At 45.4% G+C, this 18,057-nt stretch overlaps 1 protein-coding gene across 2 annotated transcripts in view; it reads right to left on the bottom strand.

Moving 5' to 3' along the window:
* LOC140402476 (uncharacterized) overlaps positions 1 to 18,057 on the bottom strand; it is a 146,506-nt gene that overhangs the window by 98,228 nt on the left and 30,221 nt on the right. For both annotated transcript variants that reach the window (XM_072490291.1, XM_072490292.1), the window contains exons 8-11: positions 10,485 to 10,921; positions 9,290 to 9,425; positions 1,354 to 1,647; positions 316 to 540 (exon numbers count right to left, since the gene is read on the bottom strand). In XM_072490291.1, the coding sequence (XP_072346392.1) occupies positions 316 to 540; positions 1,354 to 1,647; positions 9,290 to 9,425; positions 10,485 to 10,921 (1,092 nt within the window). The remainder of the gene's footprint in view (positions 1 to 315; positions 541 to 1,353; positions 1,648 to 9,289; positions 9,426 to 10,484; positions 10,922 to 18,057) is intronic.

The following is an 18,057-nucleotide window of genomic DNA, read 5'->3' as shown; positions in this document are numbered from 1 at the left end:
CAGGGACCCAGAGCCGGGATCGAACCCGGGTCCTCAGCACCGTGAGGCTACAGTGCTAACCACTGCGATACCATGCTGCCCAATGTAAGCCTACTTGCGACACGAATAAAGATTAAAGATATGATGTGACATGAACTTAGAGAACCTTTACTGACTCTGCAATCCTCCAATCACTGTTTGCACAAGTTCCAAGAATCTGCATTATTGCAATAAGGTCAAGTTGGGTGAGAAAGACAAGCAAAGGAAAACAGATTTTGAACAACAGACATTTTACTACAAAGCAAGATTGCAAGTATTTGTTTCTAGAGGCCGTACCTAGTGCGGGTGATTGAGGAACGTTGAGCTGTTGCATTGGGGCTTGTTCTGGAGTCTTTGTGTAAACTAGCTGGAATATCTTTCCACTGGAGTGTTTGTATAACTGTCGGCCATCAGCTGCCTTGATCGGCCGAAGCATTAGGTTTTCTCCCGGCTGTAGCTTCAAGGTATTTGGGAGAGCAACACAATGCCGACGGCTGTCTTGATCCAGAGAGTGAATGGAACCTGACAAGAAGGCAGGTGTTACATACGGATTTAAAATAGATTTCCAGCGACTTTTATCTACTTCTGCCAGACAATCCATTTAATTCAGGACTCAAAGCTGCTATAAAAATTCCAGTCTGACGGAAGATCACTGACCTGAAATGGTAACGGTTTTGCTCTTCATTGATCGTACCAGACCAGCTGAGTATTTCCAACATTTTCTGCTTTCATTTTCTTATAAATGCAAGTTGCTAATCAAAATTGATATCACAACTTAAAGACTGCATTGTTTTCCTGCTATTTTCTGCTCCTTCTCAATATATTACTTTTATTTTAGATATCATATTTTGGCTGAATTAATGAGTCAAACTGAATGGGTAGTTTTCCAGGTGGGTTCCATATTTATTTTAAATACATTTAGAGTACCCATTTCCCCCCCCCCCCCCCCAATTAAGGGGCAATTTAGCGTGGCCACTGCACCTACCCTGCACATCTTTGGGTTGTCGGGGATAAGACCCACGCAGACATGGGGAGAATGTACAAACTCCGCACGGACAGTGACCCAGGGCCGGGATCGAACCCAGGTCCTCGGTGCTGTGAGGCAGCAGTGCTAACCACTGCACCGCCATGTTGCCCTTAAGTGGGTTCCATGTTGCTGATTAAGACATGAAACAACCAAATCTCCTCTTCCTCACACCACCACTTGCAACCCTTGCTAGTTCTGCACCATTAAAGCTTACAACAGAATTGTCAAATTTCCCTTACTCCACATACATGCGTACACATTCTGTGGGTCAGGTGGGTCTGGTCAGAAATGCTCAGTCTCAAACCTACCTGAAGACAGTGCAGAAGAATTGGTCTTACACAGCAGATAACGGGTTGCAGGAGTAGATGGGGTCTCAGGTTTGTTTTGAGATGCAACAGGATTGACGAAGCAGCTTGGAGTTGGTGTTGGCTGTGTATTGGTCAACAATGTACTCAAAGCCCCGATTTTCTGGAATGTAGTGACTGCGTATCTAATAGGAGGACAGGGGGCTTTGGACGCATTTTTCACAGTAGTGTCAGTAACTGCTTCTTGTTCCCTTTTCTGGGTTGCGGCTGTTGGAGACGACTGAGCTTTATCTTCAGCTGCAGAACAAAGAGGGAATTGGAGGTAAAGACTTCATAATACTAGATTAACATTATAACCTCTTGCCATGGTAAAATTACTTGTGTTCAAACCCTTTTTTATTCATGGGATTGTGGGTGTTGCTGGCAAGGCCAACATTTATCGTCCATCCCTACCTGTCCTTCTTGAACCCACAAGAGGTGTTAAGGATGGAGTTCCAGTATTTTGACCCAGTGATACTAACGGAATGGCTTCATAATTCCAAATCAAGATAGCATGTGACTTGCAGGTGGTGGTGCTCCCCTAACACTGTTGACCCTCTTATTCTATGTTACAGATATTATGGATTTAGAAAGCACCCTCAAAGGTACTTGGCAAGTTGCTTCTATGTATCTTGTCCCACGATGTGTCGGTGATGGAGGGGGTCAAGTAGTGGATGGGGTGCCAATTGAAGCAACTGCATGGTTTAGGATAGTGTCAAGCTTAGAGTATTGCTGGAACTACACATGCAGGGAGCAGTCCATCAACATGGAGTCAGCTCTCTTCCTACTAAGAAAAGCCAGGTATCCACTCTGGTTTGTTCCCAAACACACTTTTGTTTGGCAAACTTCACTCTTGGAGCATAGTTGGGAGATCACCTATAAAGCAGGAAGCCACCGAATGTAGGATTGCTTTTGGCAGGAAGAAAGAGTCAATTCTAGTCTGACATTGATGGGGAGCAGAAAATAAAAGTGAAGTCTTTATCCTTAGGATGCAGTGTTCTCCACATATCCAAATACCCCCACCTCCTCGCAAGCCGATGCTAAAGCTCTTTCTAGTCTGTTGGATGGGGAGGGTGATTTCTGATTACTGAAAGTTTGTCCGCTATGGGGTTACGGTGACAATCGAAGTCCCCAATGCTAAAGGAATTAGTAGACGCCAATTCAGCAAAGTCCATGAAGACCTGAGTAACAAAAATCAGGAAAATAGTTTGGTGGACTGTATATATTTATTAACAAGACAATTTCCCTACATAAAAGTCTGACATACCACGTAACTGATTTTCCACAAATTGGAAATTGGCCTCAACTGAAAGAGTTACATTGTCAATAGTAAGGATTCTCTAAGCTGTTTCATCGAGCCTCTTACTAGTATTCTGCAGTTCAACCTCATGAGCACTGATATTCTGCGCCGACCAGCCGCATTTGTCATCAATAATTTTAATAATATTAGCAGTCATCAACTGTAATACCTTTTGAGTGTGCCGGATGGAGAGCCCGCTCAAGGATCATATCGCCATGTTGAGGAGTCGGCTCCACCCGTTGCTTCAGACTGCTGTCTTTTGTTAACTGTCTTTTGTTCCTCGGTATTTTGTCACTAATATTTAGCCAGACATAATATGGAGTATTCACACCCAGATTAGGTAAGTATGGGCCATGTAAGTGCAATGAGAGGATTGAAGGAGGAGTAGTGCCAGAGCCCACGGAAACACTGCTATTCCCACACTTGGACCATGTGCGCCCCCACCCTAATTTTGAAGTAACGCCTCCCCATGCTCTGGATAGTCCAACAACAGGAAATAGATCTTCCTCTTTCCATCCTTCAAATCCTCAGTCAGCTCAAATCTATCTTGCTTTAATCCTCTGTACTCCGGGAACACCAGCCTAGTCCAGGCAACCTGTGCTCACAATGTATAAAAGCAAAATACCACGGTTGCTGGAAATAAGAACATAAGAACTAGGAGCAGGAGTAGGTCACCTGGCCTCTCGCGCCTGCTCCGCCATTCAATGAGAATATGACTGATCTTTTGTGGACTCAGCTCCACTTTCCGGCCTGAACACCATAACCCTTAATCCCTTTATTCTTCAAAAAACTATCTTTATCTTAAAAACATTTAATGAAGGAGCCTCAACTGCTTCACTGGGCAAGAAATTCCATAGATTCACAACCCTTTGGGTGAAGAAGTTCCTCCTAAACTCAGTCCTAAACCTACTTCCCCTTATTTTGAGGCTATGCCCCCTAGTTCTGCTTTCACCCGCCAGTGGAAACAACCTGCCCGCATCTATCCTATCTATTCCCTTCATAATTTTATATGTTTCTATAAGATTCCCCCCTCATCCTTCTAAATTCCAACGAGTACAGTCCCAGTCTACTCAAGCTCTCCTCATAATCCAACCCCTTCAGCTCTGGGATTAACCTAGTGAATCTCCTCTGCACACCCTCCAGCGCCAGTACGTCCTTTCTCAGGTAAGGTAAGGAGACCAAAACTGAACACAATACTCCAGGTGTGGCCTCACTAACACCTTATACAATTGCAGCATAACTTCCCTAGTCTTAAACTTCATCCCTCTAACAATGAAGGACAAAATTCCATTTGCCTTCTTAATCACAACTTTTTGCGACTCATGCACTAGCACACCCAGGTCTCTCTGCACAGCAGCATGTTTGAATATTTTATCATTTAAATAATAATCCCTTTTGCTGTTATTCCTACCAAAATGGATAACCTCACATTTGTCAACATTGTATTCCATCTGCCGGACCCTAGCCCATTCACTGAACCTATTCAAATCCCTCTGCAGGCTTCCAGTATCCTCTGCACTTTTTGCTTTACCACTCATCTTCGTGTTGTCTGCAAACTTGCACACATTGCCCTTGGTCCGCAACTCCAAATCAATTATGTAAATTGTGAACAATTGTGGGCCCAACACTGATCCCTGAGGGACACCACTAGCTACAGATTGCCAACCAGAGAAACACCCATTAATCCCCACTCTGCTTTCTATTAATTCACCAATCCTCTATCCATGCTACTACTTTACCCTTAATGCCATGCATCTTTATCTTATGCAGCAACCTTTTGTGTGGCACCTTGTCAAAGGCTTTCTGGAAATCCAGATATACCACATCCATTGGCTCCCCGTTATCTACCGCACTGGTAATGTCCTCAAACAATTCCACTAAATTAGTTAGGCACGACCTGCCCTTTCTGAACCCATGTTGCTTCTGCCCAATGGGGCAATTTCCATCCAGATGCCTCGCTATTTCTTCCTTAATGATAGATTCCAGCATCTTCCCTACTACCGAAGTTAAGCTCACTGGCCTATAATTACCCACTTTCTGCCTACCTCATTTTTTAAACAGTGGTGTCACGTTTGCTAATTTCCAATCCGCCGGGACCATCCCAGAGTCTACTGAATTTTGGTAAATTATCACTAGTGCATTTGCAATTTCCCTAGCCATCTTTTAGCACTCTGGGATGCATTCCATCAGGGCCAGGAGACTTGTCTACCTTTGCCCCATTAGCTTGCCCATCACTACCTCCTTAGTGATAACAATCATCTCAAGGTCCTCACCTGTCATAGCCTCATTTCTATCAGTCACTGGCATGTTATTTGTGCCTTCCACTGTGAAGACCGACCCATAAAACCTGTTCAGTTCCTCAGCCATTTCTTCATCTCCCATTATTAAATCTCCCTTCTCATCCTCTAAAGGACCAATATTTACCTGAGCCACTCTTTTTTGTTTTATATATTTGAAGAAACGTTTATTATCTGTTTCTATATTCGGAGCAGGTTTACTCTCAATCTATCTTACTCTTTTTATAGCATTTTTAGTAGCTTTCTGTTGCCTCTTAAAGATTTCCCAGTCCCCCACTAATCTTTGCCACTTTGTATGCTTTTTCCTTCAATTTGATACTCTCCCTTTTTCCCTTAGATATCCCGGTCGATTTTCCCTCTGTCTCCAGTCCTTCCTTTTTGTTGGTATAAACCTTTGCTGAGCACTGTGAAAAAAATTGCTTGGAAGATTCTCCACTGTTTCACCATAAAGTCTTTGCTCCCAGTCTACCTCAGCTAGTTCTTCTCTCATCCCATTGTAATCTCCTTTGTTTAAGCACAAAACACTAGTGTTTGATTTTACCTTCTCACCCTCCATCCGTATTTCAAATTCCACCATATTGTGATCACTCCTTCCGAGAGGATCCATAACTATGAGATCATTAATCAATCCTGTCTCATTACACAGGACCAGATCTAGGACCGCTTGCTTCCCTCGTAGGTTCCATTACATACGGTTCTAGGAAACTATCATGGATACATTCTATAAACTCCTCAAGGCTGCCTTGACTGACCTGGTTAAGCCAATCGACATGTAGATTAAAATCCCCCATGATAACTGCTGTACCATTTCTACATGCATCAGTTATTTCTTTGTTTGTTGCCTGCCCCACCATAATATTACTATTTGGTGGCCTATAGATTACTCCTATCAGTGACTTGATCGCCTTACTATTCCTGATTTCCACCCAAATGGATTCAACCGTATCCTCCATAGCACCAATGTCATCCCTTACTATTGCCCAGATGTCATCCTTAAATAACAGAGCTACACCACCTCCCTTACCATCCACTCGGGTCCTTCCGAATAGTTTGATACCCTCGGATATTTAACTCCTAGTCGTGACCATCCTTTAACCATGTTTCAGTAATGGCCACTAAATCATAGTCATTCACGATGATTTGAGCCATCAACTCATTTACCTTATTCCGAATACTACGAGCATTCAGGTAAAGTACACTTATGTTAGCTTTTATACCTCTGTTTTGAATCAACATTTCTCCTAATTTTCGATGTCGTTGAACCCATATCTTCATGTAACAACCTGCCGCGTTGCTTACCATTTATGTTTTTACTTCTCGTTTTATTCCTTTTAGTATTACTAGGCCTATTCACTGAGCTCCCCTCAGTCACTGTACCTTGTACTGTCGCCCTTTTTGATTTTGGACTATGGCTTCTCTGCCTTACACTTCCCCCTTACTGCCTTTTGTTTCTGTCCCTGTTGTTTTGCTACCTTCCGAATTCCTGCATTGGTTCCCATCCCCCTGCCACATTAGTTTAAACCCTCCCCAACAGCTCTAGCAAACCCCCCCCCCAGGGCATCAGTTCCAGTCCTGCCCAGGTGCAGACCGTCCGGTTTGTACTGGTCCCACCTCCCCCAGAACCGGTTCCAATGCCCAGGAATTTGAATCCCTCCCTCTTGCACCATCTCTCGAGCCACGCATTCATCGTATCTATCCTGACATTCCTACTCTGACTAGCTCGTGGCACTGGTAGCAATCCTGAGATTACTACCTTTGAGGTCCTACTTTTTAGTTTAACTCCCAACTCCCTGAATTCAGCTTGTAGGACCTCGGCCCATTTTTTTTAAACCTATATCGTTGGTGCCTATATTCACCACGACAGCTGGCTGTTCACCCTCCCCCCCCCCCCCCCCCCCCCCCACCCCACCCCCCCACAGAATGCCCTGCAGCCGTTCCGAGACATCCTTGACCCTTGCACCAGGGAGGCAACATACCATCTTGGAGTCTCGATTGCGTCTGCAGAACCGCCTGTCTATTCCCCTTATGGTTGAGTCCCCCCATCACTATAGCCCTGCCATTCTTCTTCCTGCCCTGCTGCGCAGCAGAGCCAGCCACGGTGCCATGAACCTGGCTGCTGCTGCCTACCCCTGGTGAGCAATCTCCCTCAACAGTATCCAAAACGGCATATCTGTTTTGCAGGCAGATGACCGCAGGGGACACCTGCACTGCCTTCCTACTCTTGCTCTGTCTTTTGGTTACCCATTTTCTATATCCCTCAACTTTCACCTGCAGTGTGACCAACTCGCTAAACTTGCTATCCACGACGTCCTCAGCATCGCGGATGCTTCAAAGTGAGTCCATCCGCAGCTCCAGAGCCGTCAAGTGGTCTAACAGGAGCTGCAACTGGACACACTTCGTGCACGTGAAGGAGCCAGGGACAGTGGATGTGTCCCTGAGCTCCCACATCGCACACGAGGAGCATGGCACGGGTCTGGGATCTCCTGCCATGTCTTAAACCTTAGGTTAACTTATACAGCTACAATTCCAAAAAACGAAAGAATAAATCAATAAATTAGACAATGAAAACAAAAACTACTTACCAATTACTTACCAGGGTTAAAAAGCACCTCCTCCCCACCCAGCTTCGAATTCCCACCTAGCTTCAAACTCACTCTTTGCTGTCTCACTCTGGCTGTGTCTTCTCTGGCTCACTGGGAGTGAGTTACACGTTGCTCTTTTAAATTGGCCTGAGTTGACACCCCCCCCCACCTGCATTTAGATCAAAGTAGATTAAGGTGACTGACACTTAACTGCCAACCAGTTATGCGAGTGGGTGGGACAGCCCTTGTTAACCTTGAAATCTAAAATAAAAACCGAAAATACTGAATAAACTCAGCGGGTCTGGCCGCCTTTGTGATGAGAAAAACTGAGTTAACATTCTGGGTCCATGTGACTCTTCTAGAGAACTCTTCTGTCACATATACTAAAAACTCTGTTTCTCTCGCCACAGATTTTGCTATTGATTTTTAAATTTTTGATTAGGCTCCCCTCCCTTCGCTGGTTGTGGCCGAATACTCAGCAGCTGTTATCTCTGACCACGCCCCACATTTTGTTGATCTGCTGTTAAGAGTCCGGCCCTGCCCATCGCCCACCCCGGAGACCAGGCACTACTCTGCTGGCAAATAATAAATTTTGTGCACGTTTTGTCCACCTCCATAGAAAATTATATTAAACTAAACAAGTCAGACTCAATCTCTCCCTCTGCGCTCTGGGAGGCTAAGGCCACCACTGGGGAGGAGCGGGGAGGGGGGGTTATTTCTTGCAGAGTGTACATGCTGAGGACATCGAAGTTCCAGCAGCAGAGGCCGCTGGATTCCATCTTAGCGGTTGACCACCGTTATTCGCTGAATTCTACTCCGGAGATACTGACAAACAGAAAAAATTACAGGCCCAGTTCGAGCTAATGTCCAATAGCAAGGCTGTACGTCAGTCACTGCCCTCCAGGGGTACATTTTATGAGCATGGGGAGAAGGTTAGTCGTCTTCCACCTCACCAACTCAAACGGCACGCTTCCTCATGAGAGATCCCTCGGACACGCAATACGGGCGGAAACCTAGTTTCTGCCCCTCTCTAGGTCAACGCAACTATTAGATCTTATTACTGCAACATGTAGAAGTCAGAGCGCCCCCTAGAGATAATTCGATGACGGCTGACCTTTTTGGATGATCTGCACATTCCAGGTGTTGAGGTGGGCAAGAGCTCAAAGCTGGACTCCCCATTACGCTTGAACGAGGTATAAAAATGTATTGGGCTGATGCAGCCTGGCAAGGCCCCGGGTCTTGATGGCTTCCCGGTCGGGCTTTACAAAAGGTTCTCTGACTAGCTCATATCCTTAATATTCAATGATTCACTCTCTCGGAGCTCATTGTCTCCGACTCGCACTCAATCCTCCCTTGAGGGGGACAGGGACCCAGCCGTGTGTGGTTCATAATGACCCATCTCACTTTTAAACATGGACATTAAGCTTCTGGAAAAGGTTCTGGCACTCTGACTGGAGCCTTGGCTCCCAGGTATAATTTCAGAGGTTCAAACAGGCTTTGTGAACTGCTTAACAGTGGCCGACCAATATTCAAACCTTTTAAACATGATTCTTTCCCCCGCCCCAGCATCCAGGCCTGAGGTTATCGTATCTCTGGATGCTGAAAGATAGGGTGGAATAGGAATAGTAGCGGCCTAGTCCTGCCCCCAATTCGGATAGGTGTTCGCATGGCAAGTCACATGTATTCAAGTGTTGGGATTACAAACAAGTCCAGTTACTAACCAGTGAGTCTGTTTGGCAGGGTAGTACCACCACTCGTTTCACTCGGGCACTTTTCTGGTGGGGAGGCATTTTTCTCTAAATCCAATTCAACGCGAACCGGAGAAGTAAGCGGTTGGTTGGAGCTGTACTTGGAAGCCTAATGCACAAGATACAAATACAAAATGGGAACTTAGGAAACCTCGTAAAATAAAGTTTTTTTTAAAAAACAAAAAGATTTTCTGCAAGAGGCCTCTCCACAGCAAGACGATACGGTTGAGACATCTGCAGGTGAACGTTTTATACAGAAAAGGTTGCTGTGCATTGTTCCCCCCGCCCCCAAAACCAAATCAATCTGCACAACTTATGATCATTCCATAACCAGTTACTTCCAGGTTTCCAACCTCGGGCGAGTCTGTATTGTTTTCCAAAGGCGAGATGCAGGAAAAAAAAGTCCTCTGTAAAATGACAAGAATGAAATGAATGAAAATCGCTTATTGTCACAAGTAGGCTTCAAATGAAGTTACTGTGAAAAGCCCCAAGTCGCCACATTCCGGCGCCTGTTCGGGGAGACTGGTACGGGAATTGAACCGTGCTGTTGGCTTGCCTTGGCCTGCTTTAAAAGCCAGCGATTTAGCCCAGTGTGCTAAACCAGTTCCTCCATTGCCAATTACATCAAAAAACTAGACGGTTTAAAATCACCTACATTCATGAAATTGGTTCCATCAAATACACAAAGTCAATAAGCAGCCAATACGGGGCAGCACGGTGGTTAGCACTGCTGCCTCATGACGCCGAGGACCCGGGTTGAATCCCGGCCCCGGGTCACTGTTCGTGTGGAGTTTGCACATTCTCCCCATGTCTGTGTGGGTCTCACCCCCACAATCCAAATTGTGCAGGGTAGGTGGAGCGGTCACGCTAAATTGGGGGGGGGGGGGGGGGGGGGGAGAAAAAAGAATTGGGTACTCTAAAAGCAGCCAATATGGAGGCTCAGCAGTTCGAACGTGTGCAATGTAACCCAAACATTATTCAGCTACTAATGGCATAGAAAGAAACTTCTCAAAATCAAGTTCGTCTTGCTAATTTATTATGAGGTCACTGAATGGAACACAGCAGGAGAGCCAAACAGGGGAAGGAAGGAACCGATTCTCCTTTCTCTCCCCATGCAGCTCACCCCCTTCCAGAAACTGTCACAGTGGAGAAGAAACAATGCTCTCACCTTGGATATTAAATTGTTCAGCTGTGTTTTGAAAGCAGTGTTACCCACTACAGCTTCGATCACCATAGTCTGCACTAGAGGCTTATCAAATGCACATTCAGAGTCCGTGAAATTCTGGATGGTTGCTCGCACATCAACATTCTTCTTAGGTGGAAACAACGAAGTCCCATCTCTCTTTTCCAAATGAATCTCAAATTTGTCTAATCGCTGTGTGCAGGGAAGTTTATTGGCCATTGCACACTCAGCAATTAACTTAATGATCTTAACACGACTTTCACTCCAAATACAGTACGAGATTACTTCAACAGCTTTTGAAGCTGTTGATCGGTTCACCGTTGTTGATGGATGCTCCAATCCTGAAGGAGGTTGAAGAGTGGCTGGGGGAGCTGATTCATCTTGGACGCATCGTGGTTCTAGCTCTTCAGAAATTTTATCATCTGAGGAGGAGAAAAATATTTGGTTAAAAAAGAAAATAGCAATCGGGTAGAGGGTCTGTGACAGAGAGAGAAGGGAGAGAGGGGAGAGGAGAGAGAGAGAAACAGAAAGAGAGAGAGAGAGAGAAACAGAGAGAGAGAAACAGAGAGAGAGAGAGAGAGAAACAGAAAGAGAGAGAGAGAGAAACAGAAAGAGAGAGAGAGAAACAGAGAGAGAGAGAGAGAAAAACAGAGAGAGAGAGAGAGAAACAGAGAGAGAGAGAGAGAGAGAAACAGAAAGAGAGAGAGAGAAACAGAAAGAGAGAGAGAGAGCGAGAGAAAGAGAGCGAGAGAAAGGAAGAGAGAGAAAGGAAGAGAGAAAAAGGAGAGAGAGAAAAAGGAGAGAGAGAAAAAGGAGAGAGAGAAAAAGGAGAGAGAGAAAAAGGAGAGAGAGAAAAAGGAGAGAGAGAAAAAGGAGAGAGAGAAAAAGGAGAGAGAGAAAAAGGAGAGAGAGAGAGAGAGAGAGAGAGAGAGAGAGAGAGAGAGAGAGAGAGAGAGAGAGAGAGAGGAAGAGAGGGAGAGAGAGGAAGAGAGAAAAAGGAGAGAGAGAGAGAAAGGAGAGAAAAAACAGGTGAGAGAGGTGAGAGAAAAGAGAGACTGAGAAAATATATATATATATATATATATATATATAAAAAAATGAGAGAGAGAGAGAGAGAGGGGGTAGAATCAGATTTTTAAAAAATACCAAATAAGTAAAAGCTCGCAACTCTTTGCCTTGACCAGCATTTATTACAAAAGTGTTTTTAGGCAGTGCAAATACAGAGAAGATTCAAACATTAAGTGTTTATCTGGACCTTGAGTGTTACTCTTCAAACAAGGGTCGTCGTACATGCAAGACAACAATATCACTGTTGGTTACTGGTCAGGGGTTATTAAACAATTCTCTCAATTCATACAGGAAAAACTCACTGCAAATCCACTTAGTTCATTCCTCCCTCCCTCCCTCCTACAGGAGCTAGAAGGAAATGTAAGTATTAAAATCAAATGGAAAAGATGGATTTCAAGGGTGGAAATAACAAGGTGTAAGGAGTGGGCGAGATTGGAGGAAGTTCTGTATAAAAGAGGTAAACACCTTTGGGTAGAGATTTTTTTTTATTTTTTAAAAAGATCCAGGATATAGTTGCTTCCCGTCAACAACACAGCCAATCCACTGATAGTTTTCCCAAAATAGTACTCCAGCTTTTCGTAAAGTGTGTGAATCAGACTCCGATTTAATTAGGAAAAAAATACAACTCCATACATACGTACATAACAGGTTCTTCAGCCAAAATGCACATGGCGAAGTAGGTAGCAAATTAATTATGACATGCAAGATATATCTAGAAATTGCACCAGTAAACAGAACGGAAGCAGATCCAAAAGCAAAGTCTGACACAGGGACAAATTGAGTCATTCAATACCCATAGGAGAAACGGGTCTTTCTGTTTTCTTCCTTATAAAGGAAATACAATCAATGAGCATGAATCTAGCTCACTCGATCAGTGGATCATCAAGCAGTCCCCAAGGCTCTTCCTGGCGATCCATGCACTGGTCCGAAATACTAGCCAGTCTGAGGGACCTTTGGCTCCATGTACATTCCGGGTATCCTGGAATTACCAGCATAGATTTAAAGCACCTACTTCCATTCCCAACATACAACCGAGAGATCAGATTTTCAACACTTTAGAGTCTGAAAACAAGGAGGAGGCACCAGAGGTGGAGAAAGGCATGAGGCTGATGCTCACTAGTTTGGAACCAGGTTATCATCTCACTGGTGAAAAAGGAGCACCGTTCTCCTCATTAATTCGGATGAGGTTTTATTCCCCCGTTTGGGCAAGTGAAAGCTTGTGGGACTCCCCACATAAGGGAGATCTGTGGCTAAAATGTTTGAGAACCACGGCTCAACATAATCTCTGTTCACTCGCACAATCATTGATACAAAGTCTTACATCTCTAGTTTCTGAAGGCCGAAAGCCTCCGGTAAAGTTTCTGGTTCAACACCAATTAATATCCAAATCGTTGCTTAGAGAAATAATGTTGCCATTTATGCCCAATGGTCAACATAGAATACAGCCAGGATCGTGAATATGGAATAGTTTTCATTACAGGATCAAGTCAGGCTCCAAATTAGACTCTAGGCGTAACAGGGAGACATTGATGTAGTGGTATTGTCACTGGACTAGTAATCCAGAGGCCCAGCCGCATGCTCGGAGGACAAGGGTTCAAATCCCACCGCCGCAGTTTGTGGAATTTAAATTCAATTAATAAATGTGAATTAAAAGCTAGTCTCAGCAATGGTGACCAGGAAAACGTTGTCACTTGTCATAGCAATGCAACTGGTTCACAGGAAATTTGCAGTCCTCACTTTGGTCTGGCCTACACGGGATTCCAGGCCCGCAGCAATGTCGCTGACTCTTTAATGCCCTCTGAATCAGCCCAGCAAGCCGCTCGGTTGTATCAAATCGCTACAAAAGTCTTAAAAGTAATGAAACCGCATTGAACGAGGTGCTGAAAACAACAATGCCACTCTTGACTGTGCAAAATCCTCCTTATTAACATCTAGGAGTTTGTGCCAAAATTGGGAGCACTGTACCACACACACACCGGTCAAGCAATAGCTTTACAAAAATAAAAGCATATTAATGCGTGTGTTGGACTCTGAAACAAAAAGAGAAAATGCTGGAAAATCTCAGCAGGTCTGACAGTATCTGTGGAGAGAGAACAAGAGCTAATGTTTTGAATCTGGGTGACTCTTCGTCATCTGGAACAGCCATCGTCTTACTCACCGATTCATACCTTACAGACAATGTCCCAGACACCACAATCACCATTTGTGGGTATGTCCTGGGTATGACGCAGGTCCCTGGTGCTGTGATACAGCAGTGCTAACCACTGTGCCACCATGCCATCCCTTAGAAGACATCCAGCAGCTCAAGACTGGGCATCCATGAAGCACTGTGGATCATCAACAGCAATAAAATTGCATTCAACCACAATCTGTAACCTCATGGTCCTGAATATCTCCCACTCTACCATTACGTGAATACTGGTGGACAATAAACAGCAACAGGAGGAGAAGGCTCCACAAATATCCCCATCTCAATGATGGGGGAGCTTAACACATCAGTGCAAAAGACAAGGCTGAAGAATTTGCAACCTTCTTTAACCAGAAGTGCCAAGTTGATGATCCGTCTCGGCCTCCTCCTGAGGTCCCCAGCATCATTAAAGAAAGTCTTCGGACAATTTGATTCACACCAAGAGAAGGAAGGCACTTCTGCAAAGGCTATGGGCTTTGACAACATCCCAGAAATAGTACTGAATACTTGTGATCCAGGCCTAGCCATACCCTGATCCAAGCTGTTCCAGTACAGCTACAACACTAGCATCTGCACGCCAATGTGGAAAATTGCCCAGTTATAACCTGTCCATAAAAAGCAGGACAAATCCAACCTGGCAATTTATCACCTCATCAGTCTACTCCCACTCCTCAAAATGATGGACAGTGTCACCAACTGTACCATCAAGTTGCACTGATTGAGAAATAACCTGCTCACTGATGCTCAGTTTGTGTTCCGCCAAGGCCATTCAGCTCCTGATTCAGCTTTTTAAAAAATTCAGAGTATCCATCTACCTACTCTGCATATCTTTGGGTTTGTTGGGGTGGGACCCACGCAGACACGGGGTTGGGGGGGGGGGGGGGGGGGGGGGGGGGGGGAGGAAATGTGCAAAATCCACACGGACAGTGACTTGTGGCCGGGATCAAACCTGGGTCCTTGGCACCGTGAGGCAGCAGTGCTAACCACTGTACCACCGTGCCGCCCTTGCTCCTGACCTTGTTACAGCCTTGATTCAAACATGGACAAAAGAGCTGAACTCCAGAGTGGGGCTAGAGTGATCGCCCTTGACCGAATGTGGTATCGGGAAGCCTTAGCAAGCCTGGAGTCATTGGGAAACAGAGGGGAAACACTCCATTGGTTGGAGTAATACCTGGCACAAAGATGGTTTTACTTGTTGGAAGGCCAATCATCTCTGTCCCATGATATCGCTTCAGGAGTTCCTCAGGATAGTGTCCTAGGCTCAATAATCTTCAGTTGTTTCATCGATGACCTTCTCTCCATCAGGTGGTCAGAAATGAGGATGTTCAGGGCAGCATGTGGCGCAGTGGTTATCACTGGGACTGCAACGCTGAGGACTCGGATTCGAATCCCGGCCCTGGGTCACTGTCCGTGCAGAGTATGCACATTCTCCCCATGTCTGCGTGGACTTCACCCCCACAACCAAAAGATGTGCAGGTTCGGTGAATTGGCAATGCTAAATTTCCCCTTAATTGGAAGAAAATATATAATTGGGTACTCTAAATTTATTTTTTCAAAAATTAAAAAAAAAAAAGAAATGAGGATGTTCGTTGATGACTGCACAATGTCCAGCACCATTCATGATTCCTCGGACATTGAAGCAGTCCGTGTCCAAATGTAGCAAGACCTAGACAATATTCAAGCTCGGGCTGGTAAGTGGCAACTAACATTTGTGTCACACAAGTGCCAGACAATGACCATCTGCAACTGGAGAGAATCTAACCATCGCCCGTTGACATTCAAATGACATTAGCATAATTGAATCCCTCACGATCAACATTCTGGGGATTACCATTGATCAAAAACTGCGCCGAACCAGCCATTTAAATACTGTGGCTACAAGAGCAGGCCAGAGGCTGGGAATTCTCGAACACATCTCCTGACTCCCCAAAGCCTGCACAGCAGCAAATCACCAAGTTGACCGCCTCCAACAGCACCGTCCAAACCTGCAACATCTACCATCTCGTAGGACAAGGGCAACAGATGCATAGAAACACCACAGTCTTCACTGTCGCTGGGTCAAAATCCTGAAACACCCTAACAGAACTGTGGGTGTACCTACATACACCACATGGACTGCACCGTTCAAGAAGGTGGCATGCCGTACCTTTTCAAGAGCAATTAGAAATCGGCAAGGACTGCCGGTCTAATCCCATGAACAAATATTTTTTCGTTTAAAAGCACCTTTAATGAAACAAAACACGTCCTGGGTCTAAAGTATAACAAAACAATATGATAGTGTGCCACAGAAGGATATTTGGTCAGATTAACAAAGTTTGGTCAAAGAGATGGATTGTAAGGAATGACCTAAGCAGGAATGTGAGGTAGAGAGGTGGATTGTAGGGAGTGGATTTCAGGCCAAGTGGCCCAAGCAATCAATGGTGCAGCAATTAAAATCCAGGATACTCAGGAGCCAGAATTGGAGGAGCACTGGAAATCTGGTGGGATTGTGTGGCTGCAGGAGATTATAGAGACAGAGAGGGGTGACCAAGGACGGATTTGAAAACAAGATCAACATTGCAAGGTCAACAAGCATTGCGCAGGTCAAAGAGACACAGCCTGAGTGAGTGAGACACATCCAGAGTGGGAATTTGAAACTTGGTAATTTGGTGCAGTGAGGTAATTCGGTGCAGAGTGGGAGAAGGTGCTTTTCCCCTACTGTTTTGTTCTCTCTCTTTCTTCTGGCCTGTAACTTTTAATCAGCAGGGAAAGAACCGGAGACTCTCAGAAGGTAAGTAAGTGATTTTTAACTTTTCAAATTGTGGGGGTGTTGGGGGGGGGGGGGGGGGGGGGGACTGAAATGACATCACAGAAAAGCTGTGACCAGATTGGCTGATTGGGAATCTACACTAAATTTAAAAAATTAAGCACTGGTAAACTAATTAAACATCATTACTTAATTATAATTTAGAGGGGTATCTAAGCCAGAGAATGGAGAGTACTGTATTTAGCTTTCACATTTATAGTATAAATCTAGTGCTAGGAAACAGATAGTTAACAGTAACTTCAAAAAAAAAATTTTAACTTTAATTTACTAATTAATTGACGCAATGTCAGTTAGAGGGGCGCAGTGCTCTGACTGTGAGATGTGGCAGGTCCGGGAGGCTTCCAGCGTCCCGGGTGGCTTCATCTGCAGAAAGTGCACCCAACTGGAGCTCCTCACAGACCGCATGGTTCGGTTGGAGCAGCAGTTGGATGCACTTAGGAGCATGCAGGTGGCGGAAAGCGTCATAAATAGCAGTTATATAAATGTGGTCACACCCAAGGTGCAGGCAGAGAAATGGGTGACCACCAGAAAGGGCAGGCAGTCAGTGCAGGAATCCCCTGTGGGTTGTCCCCTTCTCGAACAGGTATGCCCCTTTGGATACTGTCGGGGGGGGGGGATAGCCTATCAGGGGAAAACAGCAGCAGCCAGAGCAGTAGTACCACGGCTGGCTCTGATGTTCAGAAGGGAGGGTCAAAGCGCAGAAGAGCAATAGTCATAGGGGACTCTATAGTCAGGGGCACAGATAGGCGCTTCTGTGGACGTGAAAGAGACCCCAGGATGGTATGTTGCCTCCCTGGTGCCAGGGTCCAGGATGTCTCCAAACAGGTAGAGGGCATCCTGAAGGGGGAGGGCAAACAGGCAGTGGTCGTTGTACATATTGGTACTAACGACATAGGCAGGAAGGGGCATGAGGTCCTGCAGCAGGAGTTCAGGGAGCTAGGCAGAAAGTTAAAAGACAGGACCTCTAGGGTTGTAATCTCAGGATTACTCTCTGTGCCACGTGCCAGTGAGGCTAGAAATAGGAAGATAGGGCAGCTAAACACGTGGCTAAACAGCTGGTGTAGGAGGGAGGGTTTCCGTTATCTGGACCACTGGGAGCTCTTCCGGGGCAGGTGACCTATATAAGGACGGGTTGCATCTAAACTGGAGAGGCATAAATATCCTGGCCGCGAGGTTTGCTAGTGTCACACGGGAGGGTTTAAACTAGTATGGCAGGGGGGTGGGCACAGGAGCAACAGGTCAGAAGGTGAGAGCATTGAGGGAGAACTAGGGAATAGGGCCAGTATGGCTCTGAGGCAGAGCAGACAGGGACAAGTTGCTGAACACAGCGGGTCTGGTGGCCTGAAGTGCATATGTTTTAATGCAAGAAGTATTACGGGTAAGGCAGATGAACTTAGAGCTTGGATTAGTACTTGGAACTATGATGTTGTTGCCATTACAGAGACCTGGTTGAGGGAAGGGCAGGATTGGCAGCTAAACGTTCCAGGATTTAGATG

This window comes from Scyliorhinus torazame, chromosome 25, assembly GCF_047496885.1.
Source record: "Scyliorhinus torazame isolate Kashiwa2021f chromosome 25, sScyTor2.1, whole genome shotgun sequence".
Classification (NCBI taxonomy): Eukaryota; Metazoa; Chordata; class Chondrichthyes; order Carcharhiniformes; family Scyliorhinidae; genus Scyliorhinus; species Scyliorhinus torazame.
This window is presented reverse-complemented; position numbering and strand designations above follow the sequence as displayed.